Here is a 15107-nt window from a genome sequence, read left to right as displayed (position 1 = left end):
TGCAATAGCAATTGAGCCTCTTTCTATTGCTCTGAGATCAACTACACAGTTCCGGGGTGTTAAGAGAGGAGGTGTTGAACACCGTGTTTCTTTATACGCAGATGACCTTTTACTCTTTGTGACTGACCCAAATGACAGTAGTCCTGCAATTGTCTCTCTACTTGGTCGTTTTGGGGCCTTCTCTGGATATAAACTGAATCTCCAAAAAAGTGACTGTTTTCCGATTAATAATTCGGCCCTAGAGATTCGCCAGGAGTCCTTCCCTTTCCCCCTACACCCGGGTGGTTTTACATATTTGGGAATTCATATCACTCGTTCTTTCTCATCTTTGTTTGAGGCTAATTATACCTCTCAATTTAATCACATGAAAGCTGAGTTTGATAGATGGCGCAGTCTCCCTCTTACTATAGCAGGAAGAATACAATCTGTGAAGATGACAATACTACCCAGGTTTCTTTATTTATTTCAATCATTGCCGGTTTTCATACCCAAGTCGTTCTTCAGGTTAGTTGATCAATCAATATCCTCTTTTGTGTGGAAGGGTAAAGTACCGAGGGTTAATAAGCGTTATCTGCAGAGGGGTCGCGAGGTGGGTGGGATGGGCCTTCCAAGCTTCATTAATTACTACTGGGCATCCAACATCCAAAAGATTTTATTCTGGCTTCATCAACCCAATACGAACTGGTGTCAGTCTGAGATGAAATCATGTCACTCTTCAACACTCTCAGCTTTAGTTTACTCTTCTTTACCATTAAAGCTTTCCCAGTTTACTTCTAGTCCCGTAGTTTTATCCACCCTTAAAATTTTTTATCAATTCCGCCGTCATTATAAGTTTACTATGGCCTCAGCGCAGGGCCCAATACTTGGAAATCACATGTTCCAACCATCTCTTCATGATTCAGCCTTTAGGCAGTGGAGCTCGAATGGTCTTGTGTGTATTAAAGATTTATACACAAACAATGTATTTGATAGTTTTGACAGCCTACGCAGAAAATTCCTCATCCCAAACAACCATTTTTTAAATTATTTGCAGATTCGTCATTTTATTAAATATACATTCCAATCCTTTCCAAATAGTCCAGTGGAGACACCGTGGGAAAAGATAACTCTCACCTTTAAATTCAAAAGGTCTTATCTCTGCATTATATTCCCAGCTGATGTCATTAGACATTCAGGACACGAATAAATTTAAGACCAGGTGGGAGGAGGAACTGGGTTTGGTTCTGTCAGAGGAGGATTGGGAAGAAGCTCTAAGCAAGGTCCACTCCTCGTCGTCCTGTGCTAGATTGGGGTTAATACAGTTTAACATTCTGCATAGAACTCACCTAAGCAAAGCCAGACTTGCTACTATTTACCCTGGGCTTAATGCTAATTGCAATAGGTGTTCACTGTCCCCTGCTAATCTGGTCCATGCTTTTTGGTCTTGCCCCCAGCTCAGTAATTATTGGGGAATTATTTTTAAAACATTAAGCGAAGCCCTTGAGGTACTATTAAAACCCTGCCCACTCACAGCCATATTTGGTGTGGCGGACGTGATAGTTAACAAAAGGCAATCGAACATCATCGCATTCACTACCCTTTTAGCCCGCAAGAGGCTCCTACTGGCTTGGAAATCCCCTAACCCTCCATCAGCTGCTACCTGGCTAGAGGACGTGATGCTTTACCTTAAACTTGAAAAGTCTAAATTTACTTTAAGAGGATCTGTGAGAAAGTTTTACTTAAACTGGGAACCTTTTCTGTCTTATTTTAAGAATATTAAGGTGTTACCTTGACAGAATAAGTGTAGACACTTTGACTGTGATTATGTGGGATGGATCATGAGTATGTTTAGCTGTACATGATAATTTAAGGGTATATGAACATGTGACCTCAAGATAATGAGTGTGGATTTACGGATGTAGATGTGCAGTTTTATTTTGAATGATAAATGACTTACGTATTAGACCAGCTGCCTGCCAGAGGGGGTGGGGGGGTTAATTGGGGTTATGTTTGTTTTATCTGTCTGTTGTTATATTATATAATAATAATGGAAGAAACTGTCCGAACACATTTTCTCTGTACAGCATTTGCCTTCCAATAAAAAAAAAAAAAAAAAAAAAAAAAAAAAAGAGAGAGAGAGACAGTGAAAGCGAGTGAGGGACAGAATGCAAAGGCGAGAAACATGGATAGAGAGAGAGAGAGAGAGAGAGAGAGAGAGAGAACACTTGCAAATTATGGGAGAGAGAGCAAAAGAAGAATACAAAAAGAGGGAGATAAAGCAAGAGACCTGAAAGAGAAACAAAGAGAGGGAGAAAGACGCAGGAAGAGACAGAGAGAGGGAAAGAGAAGAATAAAGAGCAAAACACACACAGACACAGAGAGAGAGAGAGAGAGAGAGAGAGAGAGAGAGAGAGAGAGAGAGAGAGAGAGAGAGTGAGAGGGAGAGGGTCACAGTGTTGGGAAGAAAAAGGAAAAATATATATACACTGCTCAAAAAAATAAAGGGAACACTCAAATACCACATCCTAGATCTGAATGAATGAAATATTCTCATTGAATATTTTGTTCTGTACAAAGTTGAATGTGCTGACAACAAAATCACACAAAAATCATCAATGGAAATCAAATTTATTAACCAATGGAGGCCTGGATTTGGAGTCACACATAAAAATTAAAGTGGAAAAACACATGACAGGCTGATCCAAGTTTGATGTAATGTCCTTAAAACAAGTCAAAATGAGGCTCAGTATTGTGTGTGGCCTCCACGTGCCTGTATGACCAGGACAGACCGTGGTGCAACGTGGCGTTGGATGGAGCGAGATATGATGGTGGTGGATGGAGCGAGACATGATGTCCCAGATGTGCTCAATCGGATTCAGGTCTGGGGAACGGGGGTCCATAGCTTCAATGCCTTCATCTTGCAGGAACTGCTGACACACTCCAGCCACATGAGGTCTAGCATTGTCCTGCATTAGGAGGAACCCTGGGCCAACCGCACCAGCATATGGTCTCACAAGGGGTCTGAGTATCTCATCTCGGTACCTGATGGCAGTCAGGCTACCTCTGGCGAGCACATGGAGGGCTGTGCGGCCCTCCAAAGAAATGCCACCCCACACCATTACTGACCCACTGCCAAACCGGTCATGCTGAAGGATGTTGCAGGCAGCAGATCGCTCTCCACAGTGTCTCCAGAGTCTGTCACGTCTGTCACATGTGCTCAGTGTGAACCTGCTTTCATCTGTGTAGAGCACAGGGCGCCAGTGGCGAATATGCCAAGCCTGGTGTTCTCTGGCAAATGGCAAGCGTCCTGCACGGTGTTGGGCTGTGAGCACAACCCCCATCTGTGGATGTCGGGCCCTAATACCATCCTCATGAAGTCGGTTTCTAACCGTTTGTGCAGACACATGCGCATTTGTGGCCTGCTGGAGGTCATTTTGCAGGGCTCTGGCAGTGCTCCTCCTGTTCCTCCTTGCACAAAGGTGGAGGTAGCGGTCCTGCTGCTGGGTTGTTGCCCTCCTACGGCCTCCTCCACATCTCCTGGTGTACTGGCCTGTCTCCTGGTAGCGCCTCCAGCCTCTGGACACTACGCTGACAGACACAGCAAACATTCTTGCCACAGCTCGCATTGGTGTGCCATCCTGGATGAGCTGCACTATCTGAGCCACTTGTGTGGGTTGTAGAGTCCATCTCATGCTACCACGAGTGTGAAAGCACCACCAACATTCAAAAGTGACCAAAACATCAGCCAGAAAGCATAGGTACTGAGAAGTGGTCTGGGGTCCCCACCTGCAGAACCACTCCTTTATTGAGTGTGTCTTGCTAATTGCCAATAATTTCCACCTGTTGTCTATTCCATTTGCACAACAGCACGTGAAATTCATTGTCAACCAGTGTTGCTTCCTAAGTGGACAGTTTGATTTCACAGAAGTTTGATTTACTTGGAGTTATATTGTGTTGTTTAAGTGTTCCCTTTATTTTTTTGAGCAGTGTATATATATAAATAAACTCACAAAAGTGAGTACACCCTTCACATTTCTGCAAATATTATATCATGGAACAACACTAAATAAATGAAACTTGGATATAACAAAGTAGTCAGTGTGCAGCTTGTAGAGCAGTGCAAATTTACTGTCCTCTGAAAAGAACTCAACACACAGCCATTAATGTCTAAATACCTGGCAACACAAGTGAGTCCACCTCAGTGAATGTGTCCAAATTGTGCCCAATTGTGTTGTCGACCCTCCCTTGTGTAATGTGACTCGTTACAGTTTCAAGGTTCCAGGTATGAATGGGGTTAAATTTGGTGTTTTGGGTACAATTCGCTCATACTGGCTACTGCATATTCAACATAGCACCTCATGGCAAAATTGTTGTTCTCCATAAAGACGGCCTAGGCTATAAGAAGATTGCTTATACCCTGAAACTGAGCTATAGCACAGCGGCTAAGGTCATACAGCGGTTTTCCAGGACAGGTTCCACTCGGAACAGGCCTCGCCAGGGTTGACCAAAGAAACTGAGTACACATGTTAAAGGTCATATCCAGAGTTTATCTTCAAAAAATAGATGGATGAGTGCTGCCAGCATTGCTGCAGAGGTTGAAGAATTGGGAGGCCAGCCTGTCAGTGCTCAGACCATATGTCGCATTATGCATCAACTCAGTGCTGTCGTCCCAGAAGGAAGCCTCTTCTGAAGATGACGCACAAGAAAGCCCGGAAACAATTTGTTGAAGACAAGCAGTCCAAGAACATGCATTACTGGAACCATGTCCTGTGGTCTGATGAGACCAAGATGAACTTTTTTAGCTCAGATGGTGTTCAGCATGTGTGGTGGCACCCTGGTGAGGAGTACCAAGACAGTCAAGCATGGTGGTGGTAGCATCATGGTCTGCTGCTGGCACTGAGGAGCTGTGGTTCATTGAGGGAAACATGAATTCCAGCACGTATTGTGACATTCTGAAGCAGAGCACAATCCCCTCCCTTTGGAAACTGCACAGCATGGCAGGTTTCCAAGACGATAACAACCCCAAACACACCTCCAAGATAACAATTGCCTTGCTGAAGGTAAAGGTGATGGACTGGCCAAGTATGTCTCCAGACCTAAACCCAATTGAGCACCTGTGGGGCATCCTCAAGTGGAAGGAGGAGGAGTGCAAGGTGTCTAACATCCACCAGCTCAGTGACGTCATCATGGAGGAGTGGAAGAGGATTCCAGTAGCAACCTGCAAACTGCGTCTACAAACATTTGTGAAAGAATGGGTTGCTCTCAGGAGCACAGTGAATTCCAGCGTGGTTCCGTGATCGGACGCCACCTGTGCAAGTCCAGTCGTGAAATTTCCTCCCTACTAAATATTCCACAGTCGAATGTCAGTGGTATTATAACAAAGTAGAAGTGATTGGGAACGACAGCACACTCAGCCATGAAGTGGTCGGCCACGTAAAATGACAGAGCGGGGTCAGCAGATGCTGAGGCGCATAGTGCCAGAGGTCACCGACTTTCTGTAGAGTCAAATACTACAGACCTCCAAACTTCATGTGGCCTTCAGATCAGCTCAAGAACAGCGTAGAGAGCTTCATGGAATGGGTTTCCATGGCTGAGCAGCTGCGCATCCAAGCCTTACATCACCAAGCGCAATGCAAAGCATGGAATGCAGTGGTGTAAAGCACTGCCACTGGACTCTAGAGCAGCAGAGACGTGTTCTCTGGAGTGACCAATCACGCTTCTCCATCTCGAAATCCGATGGACGAGTCTGGGTTTGGCGGTTGCCAGGAGAACGGTACTTGTCTGACTGCACTGTGCCGAGTGTAAAGTTTGGTGGAGGGGGGATTATGGTGTGGGGTTGTTTTTCAAGAGTTGGGCTCGGCCCCTTAGTTCCAGTGAAAGGAACTCTTAATGCTTCAGCACAAAGAGATTTTGGACAATTTCATGCTTCCAACTTTGTGGGAACAGTTTGTACACTCACTGATCTGTATCTTCAGTGTGACCTTCTACACACATACAAAATAAATATAAATTAAAATTAATAACATGTAGGTAGATCTTTCTTCCCCACTCTCTGTCGTGCTTAAACTGAAAAAGTCATGCAGCAGCTGTCCATGCATCCATGTTTCTGTAATACTAGCTTCAGTAATAGTAACCTTTAACCAGTAAGATGGTTAAACTTTTGCTGTTTTATTGTTTTAACAAGAAGCGATTTATAGCCCATAAACACATGATTTACTGAACCTACAACAAAAACAACCACACCATAGCAGAAACATCCAAAGAGCACAGTTTCTCAGCAGCCTCAAATTGTACATCTAGGTGTACCAACATCTTACACTTGTGTACTCAAAGTTTCAGCTTCCAAATGGAGTGATGAAGCTCTCCATGCTGCTTTCACTTTTCACTTTCTAAATAGTCCATCGTCACCATTTTCCCATTCTATGAGGAGCAAGAATTTCCTACTTGCACTTCTGCATGTTTTTCGCATGTCCAAAAGCAGTTTAGACTCAGCTGAGAGTTTCACCTCTAGCATGAGGCAGACAAAATATAATTTCGCTTCTCCAAAAATGGAAAACAATGGAGTTCACAGGTCCCTTTTACATTGATGAACAGGCTAGAGTGGGGCTAAGACATGGTGCATCATCAGATGGACTACATGAACTATTTTAAAGCTACAAAGAGCAAATATGTCGTATGTGTACCTACTAAAATCGCCAATGAGTGTGAGCACTGTATTTTTATACATTTGCTTCTGTTATTTTGTACACCCCTGTAGATATTTTATCAAAAACTGAGTTGCATATTACAGTTTCTGACTAGAAAAAAGAAAGGAAAGAAAGAAAGTGGGGAAATTCAAACTGGGAACGAAGTAACAAAGTAAAGACAGAAAAGAAAGACTCTTCTTCAGTGTACCTGCATGCAGGTAGGCCAAGTCAGGGTTTTCGATGTCCGGGTGATTTTCCTTCAGATGGTTCCGGAAGTCCATTGGAGCGTTAGTGCCGTAATCACATTTCGGGCAGTTATACATCATCACTCCCTCATGCTTCCCTGTGTGCAGGATGTGCTTTCGAATATTCTCAGCACAGTTTGACCTGACAAATCACACACATGCAAGAATTTTTTTTTTCATAAAGGAACACCAATTTACAATTCTTTGTAAATGCAGTAAAAGAGGGATAACAGCTAAAATTAAACTTCAAACAGTTCTATAATTATAAAGACACAACAACACTAAAATACTCTCACACACACACAGAGCAAGATATTGATATAACCAGTTTTGGCACAAAATACTGATATGGCTAAAATAATCTGAAATTCAGGGCAAACAACTGAAGTAATTAATCATTAAGTATCAAATGGGTTTTTGTATTTAATCACAATTAATCAAATTTGTCTTATTTTCTTCTAAGTAAATTGAGCCTACAGAGAGATTGTTTTTAGTGGAGTGCATAAAACCAAACCGCAGCATTTAGTTATATGAACGACATAATAAGCTTTGCTGGAATGCATTAATTATCCTCCATAATTCAGCTTGAAAATCAAGTGAGTGGCAAGCAGTGTGAACATGAAAAAAGAAACAGTTTCTCGTTTTCATGACCGATGCTGAGTGCAAACAACAGCGGCTGTATGTTCAAACTCCTCTGTAATTGTATCTCTCTAACTGTCATACTGGCCCATTACGACATTTTAAGGGTCAATGTAGCTTTCTAATTTACTACTGTTATTTTTTGACTTATTCACCATTCTCCTGAGTGCACTGTTCAGGGTAGTTTGCTGGAGGTGTTCTCCAGTGCTAACACTAGTGATCTAACTGGTTCTTAGCATCAGCTCTGTTTCAAATGTAAATGTTTCTTCACCCTGAAATATTAATTCAAATTCAGAGCTGTCTAATCGGATTTAGTGGGAGGTTTATAGACCACAACAGACATCTTTACATATTCACGTCACATGCACAGAAGGTCCAGCTCTACATGGAGTGGTTACTTGAGCAACACTAGTAAGGGAGTTGAACACAGTGAAAAAGAAAATTAAGAGAGAGGTATCGCTGCATGCAAAGACCCAGTCGTCCTTTGTGGCTTCACCCAGGATCAAAGCAAAGCAATGTAGAACTGAAGAGAGCCAACGCTCTAACAATTTTTCCTATCCACCAAGCAGTCGTACCGAGCATGTGCATAACTAGGCTACTGCATAGAAACTCAGTCTTTGTGTTTAATGTCAATTCAGTATAGACTCAGCTTAATATTACTACTAACCATTTAGATAAGGCTGAAAACAGCTTTTATTTGCTAGCTTTTTCAAATTTTCTAATATTCCATTTAACTTTAACAGGTTTAAGGTGGAACAGAAAAATCTGAACAAGAAGTTGGTGAATAAGAAGCTGATTTTATGAGATTCTGCTGTCAAAATATCCTACCTAGAGTTCATGTAGAGCTCTACATAAAAATATGTGTTTTTAGACAATGTAGCACAATTTATCAGAACACCAGCAAGCTAAAATGCAGAGTGACAGAGTTTGAGCTAAGACCAGAATCAACACTGTCTTGGCTTTTCAAAGCTCCAACATATTAAGGGACTCAAAAGTAATGCTAAATTAACAACTAATGTTAGCTGGCTAATCTGCTAATATGAGCTGATTACTTTGCTAACAGGTTCTTTTTTGTTTCAGAATTCATCTTTAATTGCTTGATAAACCACATGCGCCATCATTCTCAGATATTTTCTAGTACTACCATCTGTCTCCATTCATAAACCAATTTAACATATACTTGGCTAACATTGCCTAAATAGATACACTATATTCCCAAAAGTATTCATTCATCTGGTTTCACACGCATATAAAATTGTGTGACATTCTATTCTTAATCCATAGGGTTAATATGATGGTGGCCCACCCTTTGCAGCTATAACAGCTTCAACTCTTCTGTGAAGGCTTTCCACAAGGGTTAGGAGTGTGTTCATGGGAATTTTTTTACTGTTCTTCCAGAAGCACATTTAAGAGGCCAGACACTGATGTTGGACGAGAAGGCCTGGCTCGCAGTCTCTGCTCTAATTCATCCCAAAGGTGTTCTATCGGGTTGAGGTCAGGACAGTCAAGTTCTTCCAGACCAAACTCGCTCATCTATGTCTTTGTGGACCTGCTCTGTGCACTCGTGCGCAGTCATGTCACAGGAAAGGGCCATCCCTAAACTGTTCCCACAAAGTTGGGAGCATGAAATTGTCCAAAATTTCCCACAGCATAATCCCCTCTCCACCAAACTTTACATCTGGCACAATGCAGACAAATACCGTTCTCCTGGCAACCGCCAAACCCAGACTCGTCCTTCGGATTCCTAGACGGAGAAGCGTGATTGGTCACTTCAGAGAACACGTCTCCACTGCTCTAGAGTCCAGTGGCGGTGCTTTACACCACTGCATTCCATGCTTTGCATTGCTCTTGGTGATGTAAGGCTTGGAAGCAGCTGCTCCCAATCGCTTCTACTTTGTTATAATCCCACTGACATTCGACTGTGGAATATTTAGTAGTGAGGAAATTTCATGCCTGGACTTCTTGCACAGGTAGCGTCTGATCACGGTACCACACTGGAATTCACTGAGCTCCTGAGAGCGATCCATTCTTTCAGTAATGTTTGTAGAAGCAGTCTGCAGGCCTAGGGGCTTGGTTTTATACAGCTGTGGCCATGGAAGTGATTGGAACACATGAATTCAATGGTTTGGATGGGTGAGTAAATGCTTTTGGTAATAGTGTATTTGAGGCTTCATAACTAATGGACACATGCTACCCAGCTATCGTACGAATAGTAATGTTAGTTTGCTATCAGTGATCTGTGGTAAAGCAGACACAAATGCAGCACAACCCATGCTACAAAATGTTCTTCTGCACATTTCATGCAGTTATGTTTTGGACTCAGGTACTGGTACTGAAGTCCATTTTTTTTTTTTTAATATCTATCCAAGGACTCCTTTGTTCCCTTCCATATTTTGTGGAAAAATAGAAACCTGTAGTTTCACTATGGACAGTGTTAGTGTTTCTCAGTTGTGATTTATGGCAGATTTTACTTTTTGTCACATGATCAACAGTGGTAGGTGTTAAGGTTTTTGTGGAATTTTATGGGTACTCAAATCAGGACAGATGTAAGGTTTTGTGAAGTTTTATGGGAAGTCACACCTAGAATAATGGTAGTGTTTCTTACCTATTTAGACACGTGTTTATAGTTCAGGGTCTAGTTTAGGGTTTAGTGTAGTCTTTACCTGTAATCACACCAGGGGCAGCGGTAGGGTTTCTCTCCTGTGTGAACACGCTTGTGTCTGGTCAAGTGAGACTGGGTTGTTGATGCAAAACTGCACAACTGGCACCTGAATGGCCGTTCACCTACAACAGAGACAGCAAGAGCTTACAAACAGACACATACGACACACCAGCAATAAGCATGCACTGGTGAACACCTTTATCTTTTGATTTTTGGTGAGCCAGTCAGGAGGAGGCTTTATTAAAACACACACACAAACCATAAGAGCAGCACACAAGAATGGTAGCCACACACACACACACAATCAGACGAAAAACATTAATATATAAAGGCTAATATAACTGCAGATAAAAGTATTTCATTAGTGATGGTTCCCACCACAGATCAGTCAAAACATGCAGACAAGAATGATAAATGAAGCAATGAATATTAATGAGTTGATATGGGATGTTTTGGCTTAATGTGTATCAGTCCTCATTTCATTTCAGCACCGGAATTTTAAAAAAATTCCATGTTTCTGAGATTTGGAATAAAACGAGTTAAAACCACACACAGGCAGTTAAGCCAACATTCACTGACAGACTTAGAAATGTTTTTTTTTCTGCCTGTGTGTGTGCATATACACTAACTCTGAAAAATTTGGGCTCCCTTTTGATATTAACAATTAATTTTGTTTTGTTTATTTTTATTTTATTTATTCAATGCCAGCATAACCAAGTATTTTTAGAATTTGGTAAATGATAAACAATATATTAAAAAAAAGCAACAGAACATGAGAAGAAATTGTTAGAGCATGGGTGTGTCTGTGTATGTGTTACCTGTGTGTTGGCGACGGTGTTTGGTGAGGGCATGGCGAGTCCCACCGGCAAAACCACAGAGGTCGCACAAAAATGACTTTTCACCTACTCAGGCAGAGTATGTGTGTGTGTGTGTGTGTGTGTGTGTGTGTGTGTGTGTGAGAGAGAGAGAGAGAGAGAGAGTGAGTGAGTGTGTGTGAGAGAGAGAGAGAGAGAGAGAGAGAGAGAGAGAGAGAGAGAGAGAGAGAGAGAGTTATGGGATGGCCCATTGCCTAAGCAATTCACACACATTGCAGCATTTATTAACAGGGTTACCTCCCTCTTATACAGTCATGTTCTTTAATAACTGATTCCAGATCTCATTAATTGACCTATTCATACTCACATAGATGAGATTTTTGTAGCTAATTTTGTTGGACAAGCTTTAGAGAATGCTATAAAATCATATTCTGCCTAATGAGACACTGAGTTGAACAATTGAATTCAGGATAATTTAATCTAAGGTCTCGGACACACCAAGCCAAAGTTTAAGAACTAGTACCAATTCAACTATGCCCAACTGTTGACTGTCCTCGAGCACACCATGAAGACTAAAGGTAAAAGTTGACTGCGTGTCTTTGGACTGTGGGAGGAAACCAGAGTATGGTTGAAGCATCATCATCATCATCATCATCATCATCATTGTCGTTGACCACTTAATCCAGATAGGGTCGCTCTAGCAGTTGGGAGAGCAGAGAATCCCAGATGACCCTGTCCCCTGCAACTTCCTCCAGCTCATTCTCAGGGACCCCATGCCGCTCCCAGGCCAACTTGGAGATGTAATCCCTCCAGTGGGTCCTAGAACAGCCCCGTGGCCTTATCCCGATAGGCCGTGCACCCCGCACTGGGAGGTGTCCAGGGGGCACCCCGAATCAGATGCCCTAACCACCTCAGCTGGCTACGGTTGAAGCACATATACTTAATTTTCACAAACAAAGGGAACGATTCTCTATAGCAGGAGCTACACAGCAGGAGAAAATGTTAAATGTTAGTGTTTAAGATTTCAACAGTATTTTAAAGGTATTAATTTGGCATGGGGAGGTGGGGTAATGCCAATTTGTCACAATGGAAATGATGTCAAAACATTAAATTTTGCCATTATTTTGTTTATTCTAAACACGTCTTGCTGTCTGAGGGGAATGCACTGTGTCACTAGCATTGTCACCAGCTTGGGAATTTACAGCCAACAGTCAAGATCACTGCATAAAATCAAACTGTTACATTTTACATGTTTTAATGCTCAGAGTTCAAGACTGAAGGACAGTGCATATGTCAATCTGTACAGGATTTATACCATGCAAGGTTATTTCTCTGTTTATTTTCAGAAAGTAAAAGATGCCAGAAACTATAGCGACATGGGGTTGGGAAAAATGACTGACGCACTGGGATTAGACAGTAATCATTGATTAACCCTGGCAAAAGTTACATTACCCCGACTCCTCATGTGAATCTAGTCATGTCCAAATGTAGCTTCAGAAGGTAAAAGACACCAGAATTTTTACTGATGTAGTCTCAGGCACCAATGAAAAAGGTAAAAAAACGTAAAACTGACTGATTAAACCTTGAAATAAATGCATCACTGGTGCATGTTCATAATTGTATGACAAAAAAAGTCCATGAAATGCGTGAGTATCCTATGCTTTATTTTACGTTATTATCATGCAACATTACTCACAAAAAGTCAGGGATATTTGGCTTTCGGGTGAAATTTCAGGATGAACCTAAAATGCACTCTAACCTTTACAGGTGAACTTAACCTTCTCTAAACTTTTGAATCCAGCTGTTCAATGTTTCAGTACTTTTTACACAACTTGCTGTTCTCTAACAAGGAGCTTAATGGTGAGGTCGTGGTGGTGGTGTTACGGTGTGGGCAGGTGTGTCCAGTCAATACAGAACCGCCCTACACTTTGTGAATGGTACAGTGATGAGCCCATACTACTTAATAACATCACTAATCCAGTCATTGTGTCTCTGCATGAACAACACAGGCCTAATTTCATCTTCATGGACAATAATGCTCCACCTCATAGAGGTCGCATCATTAGGGGACGGCTGCTGGAGAGTGGGGTACCTCAAATGAAGTGGCCTGCACTTTCTCCAGACCTGAATCCCATAGAAAACCTATGGGATCAGCTGAGTCGCCATCTAGAGGCTCGTAACTCTGTACCCCAGAACCCCAATGACCTGAGGGCTGCCCTTCAAGAAGAGTGGGATGCCATGCCTCAGCAGACAACGAGTCGACTTGTGAACAGCATGAAACGTTGCTGTGAAGCTGTAATTGATGATCAAGCGCGCATGACGTGTAATTGAGATTTTTTTGTTGGGGTTTACCCACCACTACTGTTGGCTTTTGTTTCAGTAAATTGTCTGAGATGAGGAAATCACCATCGCATGCTTCTACTGAAATGCCCTACTTTCATGATATAACATCACTGTAGCGTGAAACTTTTTAAGTTTTCCATAAATTTCACCCGAAAGCCAGATATCCCTAACTTTTTGTGAGTAGTGTATATGCTTTATTTTTTTATGCTTCATTTTAAGTCTATGTTAAGAGCACCTCCAGTGATGTTGAGCATCTATCTTTATTCATGAGATTGGTGTTTTTTTCTCTCATTGGGAATACAATAATCACAAATTATTTAAATATGTGGACACTCAGAAAACAAAAATAGCTCAAATGTTCATTCTTAGTGATAAAACACTTTACGCTATTCTCTCTGTGTGTCCTATTGAAAGTGCCATTTTCTTGCTTTGCTCTCTTTCATGATTTTGTTTCTCCTCTCGTTCACCATCTTTCATTGTTGACTGCTAACATTGGTTAAACATGCTCCATTGGCTATAAAAGTATGTGAGGCAAATCCAACCAAAAAAGATATTATAATGAAAACAATTAAATGAAAATCTCTTTTTGGAATTTATTTTTCCAAACATCTGCACAAATATCCTGCCAAAATTGAAAATGAAATGAAAAACCTACATTTGCAGTTACAATTTTTAATACAAGCATGAGTCATTTGTGACAAAAGAAAATAATTTAAATGGTCTATTTGTCATTTCTTTTTTGGCTAGATGGTCACATGTTCAATCTTACAGATTTGTTTAAATTATAAATTTGTTTAAATTACTAACCTAAATAAAGTTCAGAATTTTGAATATTCCTATTTCATTTTACTTATCATAACAATTCTTTGTTTTCATTTTTCAAAATTTAAAAGTTGTTCATTTCAAGGGTGAAATAAAATAATTAAAATCCCTGATTTTCAATCTTAGACTTTTGAACTCCACTGTATTAGGCGTATATAACAATATGGCACATAACTTCCACATTTATTTATTTATTGACATTTTCCCCAAAAAGACAACAGTATTTGGTGAAAAGATAACTGGCACAAGTATTTTATCAGTAGAATAAAAAATAAAATGTATACAAAAAAGCAAGATGTATATTACATGCTGCATGTGAGTTTGGTAAACAAGTGTGTTATTATGGGTCTGAGCAGTACATGTTCATGTATAATGGCTTCTGGTAACACAGACTTTTGGCTGAGGCCTTCACAAATGAGTTTGCATAGTTGAGGTGTTAGCATAAGTGTTTGTTACTTGCGGAGTGTTGGTGTACTGTCACTGAGTGGGAAACCGACGTGCTTCCGAATAGGAGATTATGTGAGGATAACTTTATTTCTTGCAGCTGAAGTTTGATCTCTCTACAGACTGGCACACCAAACATCCAAGGCAGACAAAGCAGAAAGCTTTGTGATCGCCAGCTTCCATATTCAAAGTTTCCTCCAGCACCAGAATGTTACTGCTGCGCCATTTTAGGTGGTACAGAATTTTTTTTTTTTTTAGCAAACAAGGAACTTATTTTAGCTTTGCTAGAATAAACCAGTTTTTTACATTCATGGTCATTCTTTTTAGGAATCATGCTAATTGTGATAAATAGCATAGAAACCATTCCAGTTTCACATATTTTCTAGCATGAAATCTAACTGTATTTGACTCACAGTGCATGTCATCTCACTATTTAATTTAAAACATTAACATGCAGATTATCGTGATGTTC

At 41.0% G+C, this 15107-nt stretch overlaps 1 protein-coding gene across 2 annotated transcripts in view; it reads right to left on the bottom strand.

Moving 5' to 3' along the window:
• The window catches only part of znf407 (zinc finger protein 407), a 96924-nt gene that overhangs the window by 13393 nt on the left and 68424 nt on the right, over positions 1-15107 (bottom strand). For both annotated transcript variants that reach the window (XM_017683661.2, XM_037531003.1), the window contains exons 6-8: positions 11030-11113; positions 10213-10333; positions 6874-7052 (exon numbers count right to left, since the gene is read on the bottom strand). In XM_017683661.2, coding sequence (XP_017539150.1) covers positions 6874-7052; positions 10213-10333; positions 11030-11113 — 384 coding nt within the window. The remainder of the gene's footprint in view (positions 1-6873; positions 7053-10212; positions 10334-11029; positions 11114-15107) is intronic.

Source organism: Pygocentrus nattereri, chromosome 19, assembly GCF_015220715.1.
Source record: "Pygocentrus nattereri isolate fPygNat1 chromosome 19, fPygNat1.pri, whole genome shotgun sequence".
NCBI lineage: Eukaryota > Metazoa > Chordata > Actinopteri > Characiformes > Serrasalmidae > Pygocentrus > Pygocentrus nattereri.
Note: the sequence above shows the minus strand (reverse complement) of the source record. Positions and strands in the feature narration are given on the sequence as shown.